The sequence below is a fragment of the Xyrauchen texanus genome, chromosome 47 (genome assembly GCF_025860055.1).
Source record: "Xyrauchen texanus isolate HMW12.3.18 chromosome 47, RBS_HiC_50CHRs, whole genome shotgun sequence".
NCBI lineage: Eukaryota > Metazoa > Chordata > Actinopteri > Cypriniformes > Catostomidae > Xyrauchen > Xyrauchen texanus.
Genome location: NC_068322.1, coordinates 6355250 through 6368947, shown reverse-complemented (window position 1 = coordinate 6368947; position 13698 = coordinate 6355250). Strand labels below are relative to the sequence as shown.

The following is a 13698-nucleotide window of genomic DNA, read 5'->3' as shown; positions in this document are numbered from 1 at the left end:
AAACATAACGATGGTCATTATGGCCAAAAGGTTAAATTTTTGTTTCATCAGAGCAGAGATCTTTTGTCCCCATGTGCACTTGCAAACTGCAGTCTGGCTTTTTTATTGTGTTTTTGGGAACATTGGCTTCTTCCTTGCTGAGCAGCCTTTCAGCCTTTGCTGTTGTTCTGGGATTGATTTGCACTTTTCGCACCAAAGTACGTTCATCTTTAGGAGACAGAATGAGTCTCCTTCCTGAGTGGTATAATGGCTGGGTGGTCCCATGGTGTTTATGGTTGTGTTCTATTATTCGTACAGATGAAAGTTGTACCTTAAGGCATTTGGAAAATGCTCCCAAGGATGAACTAGACTTGTGGATGTCCACAATTTCTTTTCCTAAGGTCTTTTGATTTTCCCATGATGTCTTTGCAAAGAGGCACTGAGTTTGAAGGTAGGCCTTAAAATGCATCCATATGCAGACCTCCAATTCAGTACACCTTCTATCAGAAGTTAATTGTCTAATTGTCAAAAGGTTGACATCATTTTCTGGAATGTTCCAAGCTGCTTAAAAGCACAGTTTACTTGGTGTATGTAAACTTCTGACCCACTCAAATTGTGATATAGTCTATTAAAAGTGAAACAATCTGTCTTTAAACAATTGTTGGAAAATTACTTGTGACATGCACAAAGTAGATGTCCCAAATTACTTGCCAAACCTATAGTTTGCTGATATTAAATCTGTGGAGTGGTTAAAAATGAGTTTTAATGACTTCAACCTAAGTTTATGTAAAGTTCTGACCTAAATCGGCAGTCATAGTGGTTATTGATATAATTATTGAGTAAGTTGTTTGTGTGTGTTTAGCTGGCTAACCCAATTTCTGCCTCCTGCAGGCTTTAGTTAATGAGGCTTCTGTTTGATGCCTCTGGCTGGTAGACTGGTGTGATGTTTGATGTCAGGACCTCCTGCTCTAATTACCTTCAGTCATGGTGCTACCCAGCTGCAGGGGCCATTCCACAGTACAGCTGGAGCTTGAGGGAGCCGCAGCCTTCTGTGTGGGTCACATAGATATTGTGCTGGTGGTTTTTGCTGGTATTTTGCTTGTGAAAATGAGTGCTGGAAACAGTGTTATTAGGAAAAAGCTTTTGGCACTGTCCACATTGTTAATTGGGTTTGTTCCGTTATTGTTTTTTTTAAAGCAGTAGAGGCACAGATCCCAGAAATGGTGATTTTTGGACTGTCCCATCATATTGACCATATTGTAATGTTGACAATATTTGTTAGTGCTTGGTTAATTATTGTGAGAAAAGAGTGATCAAATTAATGTTTTTCTTTAATTTATGGGGAGATACACTCACCGAGCAGTAGGAAAACCTGTACACCTACTTATTCAACCGATTATCAAATCAGCCAATCTGTGACAGCAGTGCAATGCAGAAATTCATGCAGATATGGTTTAGGAGCTTCAGATAATAATCACATCATCAGAATAGGGAAAAATTTAATCTCTGTGATTTCGACTGAGGCATGACTGTTGGTGCCAGACGGGCTGGTTTGAGTATTTCTGTTACTGTTGATCTCCTTTTTGCCAACAACAGTCTCTACAGTTTACTCAGAATGGTGCCAGAAACAAAAAACATCCAGTGAGTGTCAGTTCTGCAGACGGAAATGCCTTTTTGATGAGAGAAGTCAACAGAGAATGGCCAGTCTGGTTCGAGCTGACAGAAAGGTTATATTAACTCCTAGTAATAACCCGTCTGTACAATTATATTGAGCAGAATCGCATCTCACAATGCACAACACGTCAAACCTTGAGGCGGATGGGCTTCAACAGCAGAAGACCCCGTCCAGTTACACTTCTGTCAGCCAAGAACAGACAGCAGTCGGCCTACCATCTGTGCACCTCAGCAGAAATCAAGATTCATCCAACCAGGATATGTTTTTCCATTCTTTAACGATCCGGTTGTGGTGAGCCTGTGCTCTAGAGACTCTTGTGCGTGAAAATGGAGATCATCAGTTACAGAAATTCTCCAACCAGCCTGTCTGGCACCAACAATCATGCCTCAGTTGAAATCACTTAGATCACATTTTTCCCCATTCTGATGGTTGGTGTGAACATTAACTGAATCTACTGACCTGTATCTGCATGAATTTATGCATTGAACTGGTGCCACACTATTGTCTGATTAGATAATTGCATGAATAAGTAGGTGTACAGGTGTCTAATAAAGTGCTATGTGAGTGTATAAGTTTATCACCCAATATGAGTTTTATTTTCTCTATTAATTTTTTTATTAATGTTTAATGCTAGAAAAATCACACAACTGTATTTAGACATCCCAAAAATAAAATGGCTTATGTTTAGTTTGACCATTTGATGAAGAAAAAAATATATATTTTTAAGAGTTTCAGGCCATATTTTGTACCCAATTCGTGGGCAGTGGCTTTTATTTTTGCACTCTCTGCAGGTTTGTGTGAGAGCTTGTATTTGTATTAATGAAGCCTCTATGAATTTGGGATGATTTATCTGCTCCTGTACCTCCCCCAGCACACACCAGGCACATGAGGGTTTTGTTATGGTTTGGGTAATATGCCCTCTCACTATCACACAAAGGCCCCTTATCTCTCAAGAGGAGTGTGCTCAGGGGAGGTGGGCTAATCCCTGCCCGAGGGATATGTGGAGGGATGTAAACAGATTCTCTCCTGGTGTTTGATTCTCATACTCCTTTGTGATTGGATGACTGTGAAACAACAGACCGAAGGATGAAAAAAGTAAAAGAGACAATAGAAGAACAGATCCTTAGATGTGGCTGTTTATAGCATGCTGTCCTTTACTAATGGCTTGACCTTGAACTTGTTTTTTGAACTAGGTACGGCAAGCATCCCTGAAAGTTACATGTATATAACCCTGTGTATTTGGTGTCCTTCAAATATTCTATAATTTATACTCGAACAGACAGACTACTGTAGCTCTATCACAATCGTGCATGTAAACATACTAGGGACGGGCATTCTTGAGTAATTTTGTAGTCGAGTACTCTAACCCCAAAAAACGAGTATCCGATTACGCACACTGTAAATAAGGCACGTTAAAAATAACGTATGAGAAATGTATGTTGTTTTATTCACAAATATTACCAAGAAACGTTTCAAAATAAGTTAACTTCAACAAACTTATTTTCTTTGAAACTAGATTTATTGACATCTGGGACAGAAAGCTGTTTAATACTGTATGTCGTACTGTTCATTGATGAAACTTTGACAATATGTCTTTTCTAAAAACGTTTGCAGTTTACCAAATACTCATCATAGAAGTCATGGACGTGAAAATGTTATTTGACAGGACAGTACGACATTGTTCAAAGCCTCATTTTCATTCACAACTAAATTAAACATGTTTTCTGTTCTTGACTGAAGTCTACGCTGAACAAAATCTCAATAACAGTCCCATATACTGCACTCTTCCAGTTGCATATTAAATTAGCTATATTTATTTAATATACATATATTACCATTTTTGCATATTTTGGATTATCTCTCTCATTGCGGCCTACTCTCTCCCCTCCAGGCAGCCCACTTTCCTGGCAGCCTGATCCCCCGGAGAGCTGCTGTCTGGGGACTGATATTGTGCCAGGCCGGGGGTCGATGAAGGGAGGGGGCAGGGTGACAATAGGCAGCACTGTCCCCAATAGCATTCATACATTGGCCAAAAATGCTGCTTGACACTGTAACAGCAGTGTCACTGTCTTGGTCCAAATAGTTCTGAAGCCTTGTACGCTGGGCAGAATAAAAAGAGAGCTGGAGAAAATGAGATTTAAAGAGCGAAATATTGTTCTTAAAAGCAAACATGAAAACAGAAACTGTTGGAAGTTTGCTATCTTTCGAGTCTGTAGTCTGTTTGAAGTCGTTTTAATGAGGCAGACTCCAGCAGAGTTTAAAAGGCTCGACGTAAATTTTCTTTAGGCCAACATCAAAGACTAACATCACATGAGTGAGAAATGATGAGTGGGAACGTATCTGTGTGTGCGCATAGCTGCGTTCCTCCTTTACTCAGCCGCCATAGTGTCTTTCTCAGCCTCAGATGACCTGCCCCTGGAGAGGCCACGGTCCATTCACTGATAGGCTGGTGCATATTGCACACAAAATTGCAAAGCATTTTCTCAATTTGGCAAGCTGATTGGCTGACTTCACGCAACTTCCATTAATAAGGGCACACAGGGTTTTTTATGTGCCCACCTCTAAATTGAGATGGAACATGTTTACATGGAACGAGTGCTTTTGAGCATGAATTAATCACTGGATTTGCAAAAAGTTTTCCTGGTTGGTGGCATCAAATCTTTTAAATAAAGATTTGTTTTAGGTACTTGGTGGCAAGTAAACTAGATAACAACAGTTTATTATTGTGGTATAATCTATTTCATAGAAACCCAACCCTAAGCGGCATGTAAAAACAAAACAAAAGCAAACTTTCCCAGTTTGGCATGCCCAATTCCCAATGCACTCTAGGTCCTCAATCCAGGTGGCGGAGGATGAATCTCAGTTGCCTCCGTGTCTGAGACAGTCAATCCGCTCATCTTATCATGTGGCTTGTTGAGCGCATTACCATGGAGACCTAGCGTGTGTGGAGGCTTCACGCTATACTCCGCAGCATCCATACACAACTCACCAAGCACCCTAACAAGAGTGAGAACCACATTATAGCGACCACGAGGAGGTTAGCCCAACGTGACTCTACCCACCCTAGCAACCGGGCCAATTGGTTGCTTAGGAATCTTGACTGGAGTCACTCAGCATGCCCTGGATTAGAATTTGCTACTCTAGGTGTGGTAGACATCATCTTTACTTCCTGAGCTACCCAGGCCCCCAGTCTTTTGCAATATGGTCCAGACCTTTTGACGTTTAGTGAAAGTTTTGCCTATGTGGCTATATTTGACTACTGTGAAGGAAATTAACAGGATGGCGATTCCTACACGTATTGAAGTGTGTGTATATTGCAGCTGGTTTTGCCCTGTCCTAGCAGGTCTAAAACAAGAATGCCAACCTTTCAAACACAGACTTACAAAAAAACACAGTTGCGGCCACAGGGTGTGTCTGGACCCTGTTGTCCTGCCTAGCAGAATGAGATACCAGTTGTTTGAAAGATGTGCTCTGTCAGCATGGACATTTAACTGCTGTGTGTGTTTGTGTTTGAAAGTGAGCTGTCTGGTGCTATATTGGCCTATGGCTGTAGACTAATCCCTCATATGCCCCCTCCATAGTCTGTCAGATAGACAGATGGCATGTATGTCTGCTTGTGTGTGCATGATTGTATTCAAGAGGAACCAATCACAGAAACCGTGACCGCACTTCCTGTGATGAACTCTTTGGATGAACACACTCACAATTTCCCAATTTGCCGTGCCATGGAATCGGACACCACCTGCAAATGCCACCTAGTTAGAACATGATAGTGTTTTGTATGTGGGTGATTTGGAAAACATTGGAGGGTTTAGTTTGTACTCGCCTTTTCAACAAAATGAACTTGCTGTCCTGTGTGAATATGGGTGTGTGTAGTTTGAGGGTGGTAATACAATGGACAGAAAGAGTCCCGCTGGCTCTCATAGCAAGGTGTTTCCTGCCTGAAAGTGTGCAAAGTCAGCATGGTTTTAATGAGAGAAATACACCATGGTGCGCATACAAACCTTAAATATACAGTATATTAAAATAAAGCAACATGCCTTGAGACACAGTGTGTTACAGTGATTTTACCTTGGGAAAGGGGTGTTTTTAGGCATGAAGCAAAGGTTAACCCCCTTAACCATGGTAGAATCACTGAAATAGATGGATTTGAGTGGCTTCTTTTATAAAATGCAGTCAGGAGCAATATGAAACCGAAGTTCAAGAAATTATTTGTATTATTATTAATAATAACCAGAATAAATGATTCTCTCACCAAGTTAATTTGCCTAATTGTAGGTGGTTTATTGTTGCTGAGCAATATAAAAAATGTGCATTAATATGGAATTTGCAATCACAGATGTGTGTATATCAGCATTTTACAATGGTTTTGAATGCATACATTCATAATTAAGTGTCAGAACTGTTATAATATGACATTCACTTATATAAAATACCATTTAGTACAATAATTACCATTATTTAAAAAAAATGCTTTTGTGTTAGGGGAAGTAGGGCGTGTATTTTAATAATGCACTGCCATGTGTTGAAGTGCCTATAAAAACTAAATACAGTCTCATGAATATTTGATTAAAAGCCTTTTGATTCATAATTTAGGTTTTTATTTATACTTGTCACATGCATGAGTCTTAAAATCCTGCTGGGTTTTTTGAAACTATCCCACAGGAACTTACAAGCACTCACAAACATACACATTGCCCTATCTAAATCTACCTGAACGTATCTCGTTTGCATGTACTTTAAAAGTGATTGCAGTGGGAATAAAGCAATAATTAATCTTTTTATATTTCCATGTAAATGCATTAGTCTGACTGAAATCATACCAGTCAGTTTTTTACTACAGACCTAGATAATGCCATTGTAGATTGGTTACTTCTAGCATGTATACATGCTAGGCCTTCCTGTTGTGTGCATGCTCTGAAAAACAGAGGTGCTGCGCAATGTTTTACCCAGAAATCGGACTCAACACAAATCAGAAAAGAAGAAGAGGAACAACACCACCACATTTGGTGTGTTTCATTCAGAATTGATCCTATGCCTTATTACCTTCAAAGACTTTATCTTCCACTTTAAGAGTTTTGGAGGGCTGAAAGCTGTGGGGCTCAAAAATAAAGTTTATTGGTAACTCGCCTTTTAATAAATTTGTATTGGAAATTTAGTTTGAAGTGATCTTACTGCATGGCTACTATGATTGTTCTCACTTCAAAGTACCCTGCGGTGGACAGGGACAGATACCGGACGCTAGAATTTTCATTTTTGGATCAGCAGTCTGTAAACCATTCACCCTCATGACACATTGATGATGTGCCTCTAAATTACTATTCTTTTGTCCAATGATTAAACAACCTGTCTCTCTGCCATAGTAACACTCATATCATGCATGTAAATGTGTTTCTATCGTAATTTTGTCGATAACGATAAGTAGACGCTGTATTGCATCCTTCAAAATGTGTTTTGTAAAAGTCATATATTGTACTAGCTCGCTCTTGTCAGTACGATATTAATTGTTGCTTACTATTGATATTAATGGAAACATATTTAAGGAAAATGGGTCTGATTTATTTACTTTAAACTGAAGCATTCAAGTAAAAACAATACAAAAACTTTGAAATCACCAGTGCATGTATTACTGAGTAAACCATTTCAAAGTAGCCTACAGGATTTACTTTGTGTGATGGAATTGGTGACTGTTTGTCTTGCCATCTGTTGTTTGTCGTAAAGTTCTTTTTGACAGAAAGTGAGCTAAAGTTTGCGGAGCGTGTTTTTGTGCTGGTACCTTGGATGGTTTAGGCCTGTCGTGGACAGCTGACTCCCAAAGCTTTTCATATTCTGTGTGGTGGTTAGTTCACAGATGGTGAAACAAGTTACGCTGGGTTCGCACATACTGATCTGTTAATATGGGCACTGAAACAAAAACGCGGTGCTCACACCCCGCTCACAGAGGATGTGTGAACCCGGCATTAGTTGTCGAGCTCTATTTAACGTCAATCGATTTACCAACATAGTTTGCAGATTACCATCTATTGAGCAACATCCGTCTTTTCAAAGCCAAACATCCTCCATGCAAGTGAGGATGGCCCACATCTAGCAATCAAATCTAACAACGTAGATTGCGAGGCTGGTGGTGTCTATATTTTGTGTACTGCTGCTGTTTGTTCACTCATTTTTAGCTTCAGTTATGCATTTTAAGCAGTTATGCAAGCTTAATGTGTGGTGAGGTGACCATGTATGCCTATACTAGCACACTACATTTTAATAGGCTGCATCACGCAGCCTATGGCCAAGATTAGCATTCTAGCTTTAGCCTCATGAATTATCATCGAGTGGTTATAACAGTTTTTTCTATATCTTATATTTCTTCCATTCATAAATGATGCAGAAATCATTACTTTTATTGAATTTGCAGCCTGAACCAAATGGCAGGTACAGATGAAGACTGTTTAAACAGATGACCACAAGTAACAGTGATTGCTAGGAAAAGAAAATGGAGAAACCATATATTTTCTTAATTGTCTATTTATTCACTATATCTCTCCTAAGTCTTAATGTTATTATGAACAAAGATTATAAGGATGAGAGTGAAGCAAAGCAGAGCTTCTAGAGTGAGAACATTCCAGGAGCAAATTGCGTCATCATCTGTCTCCGGACATCATAATAACACAATGGATAACGTACATCTGATCTGCACCAAAATCAATCCTTAAAGAATGTGAGAAATGCACATGGCTGTAAAGTTGTCCATGTTGTTGTGACTGTTGTGTGGGTCTGTAGCTGTAGCTGACTTCTTTGATATGCTACTGTGATGCGCTACTATGATGCAAAAGACCAACCGGAAACCGTTTACTTCCTCATCTGATGTTCTTTCTTATAGATGATGTCATGTATACTTGGACAGAGAGATGAGGACTGTAGCTTGACAAAGCAAAAATAGGCAGTAGTTATTTTATTACTGCCCATGTAAACTTACACATTGGCTGTTTGGAATGGAACACCATGGCATACTATGGAGTTTATGCTGTATAATGCCTAGTGTTTTTAAAAAATAGTATGCGGCAGTGTGCGTTATGCTGTGATGATAAACTTTTCAAACATTGTATGCTACATTGTTACTCATTATAAATTCGTTTCATTGCATATTTAAATCAGCAAATGTTGTAGTTTGTTCTTGTAAGTGTAGGTTTGCGAATTCTGTGGTCGTTTTCCAACAACTTTATCCCCTCGAAGTACTTAGCATACACCATAGACCACACTCAACCACCCACTGAACTAAGTTCCTTTTTTAATGAAAAGATAATACATTTTTTGCACACTGCGTGACCCACAGATATTCGTAAGCTGATGGTAATTAATGGCGGTATGTCATCCAACAGGCCCCCCCTGCCTCAGAGGCCCATGGAGAAGATGAAGAGGTTTAAGAGACGTTTGTCACTCACCCTGCGTGGTAGTCAGACAATCGACGAGTCACTCTCAGAGCTGGCGGAACAGATGACCATCGAGGAGAACAGCAGCAAGGACAGCGGTGAGTGTGTACTTGCTGTATCTTTCAAATTGTTTGCAGTGTGTGAACCGTATTTGCAGGGTCACCGTTAGTGCAATTTAGTCCAGATTACACCCTGATTTATTAAAACTTTGATTAATATTTTGGAATTAGTGCTCTGGTAACCTGGAAAAGTTCCACTTTGGTGGAAAAAGAGTATTACAGCTCAGGACTTTGGGGCTGTAGAAACAGGTTGTCAGATTTGATACAAAACTATATTTAGTAAAGCTTATTATACGAGATTGCAATGGCAACTATACTCAGATTGCAACCTAGAAGAAATGAGTGTGAAAACATTCTTGTACTGCTCCCATTATGTCACTTTTATTAACGTTACATTTATTTACCAGTGGTGCGAAATTCACTTAGTTTGTGCCAAGAGAATATGAGGGGGCAAAGAGTGAAATCATTTAATCGGAACAGACAAGACTGCAAACATTCAGAAACCTTACATAAGCTGCATTAACAATTAGCTCTAATATATATATATATATATATATATATATATATATATATATATATATATATTAAAAAACAGACTTATTCTGCATTCTTGCCATTCGTGTTAAAGACCACCTCATGTTTACCTTTGCCCAGCCTCCAGGATTTGGACCCCTTGGTTTCTTTCCAAGAAGTACAGCCATAAATATGTTGCATTTAACTAAATCTGAACTAAATAAGTGTTGTTTTCTATATTTTCTATATTTTTTAACATATGATTTTCATTTGCCGTTAAGTTTATTAAAAACGTGCCACTCAGATGTGTCGTAACCAAAGTCTGCACAATTTTTCTGGTCAATAAAGCAAAGTTAAGCTAAGACCGATTTGGAAAAAAAAAAAAAACAATGTACTGTCATATTTCCAGTCAGTGTGAAACCCTAAAGCAATGTAATTTCTGTAGCATGGAAAATAATTTTTTTTCTCCCCTTCCTCCATTCCCTCAGAGCACTGTTTCCTGTCTCTCCTGTACTTTCAGCTAGCTAGTAATTACATAACTGTAATGACACCTCTGTGCAGAGTTTGATAGGAAGGGAGCATGTGACAGCTTGTGAGACTTGGGCTAAATTAGCTCCGGTGCCTTCAGGTCAATCTGATTGATGAACTAGAATCATACAGACCGATTCAGGCTGTACAATGAGACTCTGTGTAAAATAGAAGCCATTGCGGTACGAGTTCCATTGCATTTGTGGTTAACTTCCCTCGCCAGCAGGCCCCAGCGCACCCGCAGGGCAAGTTGCGTGCCCGACTGAGGTAAAACAGTAACCACACTTATCTACAGCCTAAAGTGAACTGCCAAAGAAATGTTTTGGCTTATAACAGATGGTTAAGTTCCACATCCCAGTCAGCACACCTAGGGAGGGATTTATGGGAAATGCTGTAGGAGACATGCTGAAAATCAGCATGAATGTTTGTTAGCTGGTTTCAGAAAATTGCTGTTGAACTTCCAAATGTCCTGCCGAATGAAGGCTGTTCCAAACAGTGCCTTTACCAATGTATTATTAAATATTATAAATGCTGTATTTTATAAGATATCCCGAGTTGATCTAAAATGTAAGGCAGCTTCACATGAATCCTTTTTCTAGAGAAAGTTCAGTTTTAAATTTAAATATTTTATTCCATACTGAATGCATCATCAGAAAATGGTTCCTTCTAATTAAAATAAACTATTTCACCCAATATTTGTGTGTAGGTCTGGGTAAAACATTGATTATTAGAATACTTAAAATCCCCAGATTTGTCTTTTAATTTAGCTGCAAAGTTTTCTTCAGTTTTGGTTGCGTTCATCATTAGGCTACATCTTTTAAATAAATAGCAAATCAAATGCGTAGATTGGGCCCTTTTAAAATGTATTACGTTTTTAAAGTAAAAGTTATTAGCCTAGCAACTTACTAATGTTAGACTATTAGAACCAACTGTTTGTTTTTAACTAGTCTCTCTCAAATCTCACATAGGGTGCACTATTTGTATGGGGCACGTGAGTGACCAATAACAGAGTTGCAGCCCATATACTGTAGTTTCAATTCAGTCACTAATGAAGTTTTATTTTAATGCTGCTTTAAGCTAGCTTCATATGTAGACAATTGCCAGCTTAGTAGTGTTTAGAACAGCTGACATGTATGCTTTTATCTTTATATCTGTCTAGGGGCTGAATGTGGCCTTGTCTACACATCCTGATGTGTGGCAAACTGTAAAATTTACTGTATCTACTGTGGTCTCTCAGTCTAACAGTATCTAATCACAACCCCTCCACCCATGCCCAAAAACCAACATGACAGAAATTGGAGGTTAAGACAAACAGTCAAGGAATGCACTTTAAAAATGTTTACTTATTTACCAATACTCTTACACTGAATGCACACATGGTTTTAACATGTCCACTCAGCAATGCATACAGACTTAACCAGTGAGGCTGTTTTTAGGCTTGTGTGTTAAATGAGGGGAATGGCTGTAGTGTTGTTGACCCACCCGGTTTTCAAGTCAGACTGATGAAAATTGTATAAAGACTCTGCCATTACGTAAGGGTCTTATGCCATTTGCTTCTCTTTCGTTTAATCTGTACTTTAGTGACAGTTTTACCTAAACCCTTTGTGCTGAATTTTGGTCAGGTGATCCTCAATCGCTGCAGGAATGCATCAGCTCAGCCCATCTGGAATAACGGTAGAGACTGTTCAAAAGGAAATTGTATGCTGCAATTATAGTTAAAAGTTCAGTCAATGTCTATATTGCTTTCAGTCTTTCAATATACACTATATGGCCAAAACTATGTGGACACCCCCTTCTAATTAACAAATTCGGTTACTCCATTAAATCCAGTAAAGAAAATCTTAATGTTTCTTTATGTAATGGCTTTGGCTTTGTGTGCTTCCAAAATCGTGGCAACTGTTTGGGGATAGCCCTTTTCTGTTCCAGCATGACAATGCCCCTTTGAACAAAGTGAGGTCCATAAAGAAACGGTTTACTGTGTCTGGCGTGGAAGAAATTGACTGTCCTGCACAAAGCCCAGACCCCACTGACCCCACTGATCACTTTTGGGGTGAACTGGAACAGCAACTGTAAGTCAGGCCCCATTGACCAACATCAGTTCCTAACCTCACTGATAGTCTTGTGTCTGAATTGAGAGCAAATCCCTGTAGCCATGTTACTACATACAGTATAGTGGAAAGCCTTCCCAAAAGAGAGGAAGCTGTTATTACAGCAAAGGGGGAAATTGATGCTTAAGGTTTTGAAATCAAATGTTCATCAAGCACATATGGTGTCAACTTTAGACCATATAGTATACTTTGCAAACTCTAAGAATAAATACTTATTTTGTTGTAAGGGGGATTGAAGAGAGACTTAAAAAAAAGTCATAGATTAATTTGAAGATTTTTGTTAATTGCTAAATGTGGTTCCACATTACCAGCGGGAAATATATTAAAACAATATGGAAATGAGGGTAGGTGAAATGTTTTTCTTTCTCTCATTAACATTAATGACAGTTTGTAAGAAAATAACGCAATGCTTTTAAGTTTCATGTGATTGTGTATTTGAACTGATTTTTTAATTAATAATCATAAATTAACTAGTTTCACTCTATAATAACATTAATTGACAGTTTTTCAGAATAGTACTAGTACATTAGAGTGTAAAAAATACACTCACTGAGCACTTTATTATGAACACTTCTACACCTACTTATTCATGCGATTATCTAATCAGCCAGTGTGGCAGCAGTGCAGTTCATAAAATCGAGCAGATACAGGCCAGGAATTTCAGTTATTATTCACATCAACCATCAGAATGGGTTTTTATTTTTTATTTTGACCGTGGTATGACAGTTGGTGCCAGATGGGCTAGTTTGAGTATTTCTGTAACTGCCGATCTCCTGGGATTTTCACGCACAACAGTCTCTAGAATTTACTCAGAATGGTGCCAAACAAAAAACATCCAGTGAGTGGCGGTTCTGTAGATGAAATGCCTTGTTGATTTGAGAGGTCAACGGAGAATAGCCAGATTGTTTCGAGATAAAAGAAAGACTACGGTAAATCAAATACCCACTCTGTACAGTTTTAGTGAGTAGAATAGCATCATTGAATGCACAACACATTGAACCTAGAGGCGGACGGGCTTCAACAGCAGAAGACCACGTTGGGACCGTTAGCATCAGCATGTATGCTTGTTTTCATTGTGTGCAGATTGGTAGTGTAGGCTGTTATTTATTGAATAGTCTAATATTATTAACTGTTTGACCGTATCTCTTTTATTATGTTTATCTTCAATTAGAACATGTTACATACAAGGTAATACAAATCTTTGCTAGGTCACATGTTTAAAATCCAGAAGAAACAAACTCGGTCATTAAAAATGCTGCAGGTATCAGTGAAGACAGAACAATGATACTATAACTCTAGATTGTTCTTTCCCACTGGTAAACATTTAAAGAGCCCATATTATGCAAATTTACAGGTTCATGATTTTATTTTGGGGGGTCTACTGGAATAGATTTACACGCTTTAATGTTCAAAAA

The 13698-nt window shown here is 38.7% G+C and overlaps 1 protein-coding gene across 1 annotated transcript in view; it reads left to right on the top strand.

Moving 5' to 3' along the window:
* Positions 1-13698, top strand: part of LOC127638888 (cyclin-dependent kinase 17-like) — a 62689-nt gene that overhangs the window by 22484 nt on the left and 26507 nt on the right. The window contains exon 2 of the mRNA XM_052120615.1: positions 9025-9173. Within this exon, the coding sequence (XP_051976575.1) occupies positions 9047-9173 (127 nt within the window). The 5' untranslated portion in view covers positions 9025-9046. The remainder of the gene's footprint in view (positions 1-9024; positions 9174-13698) is intronic.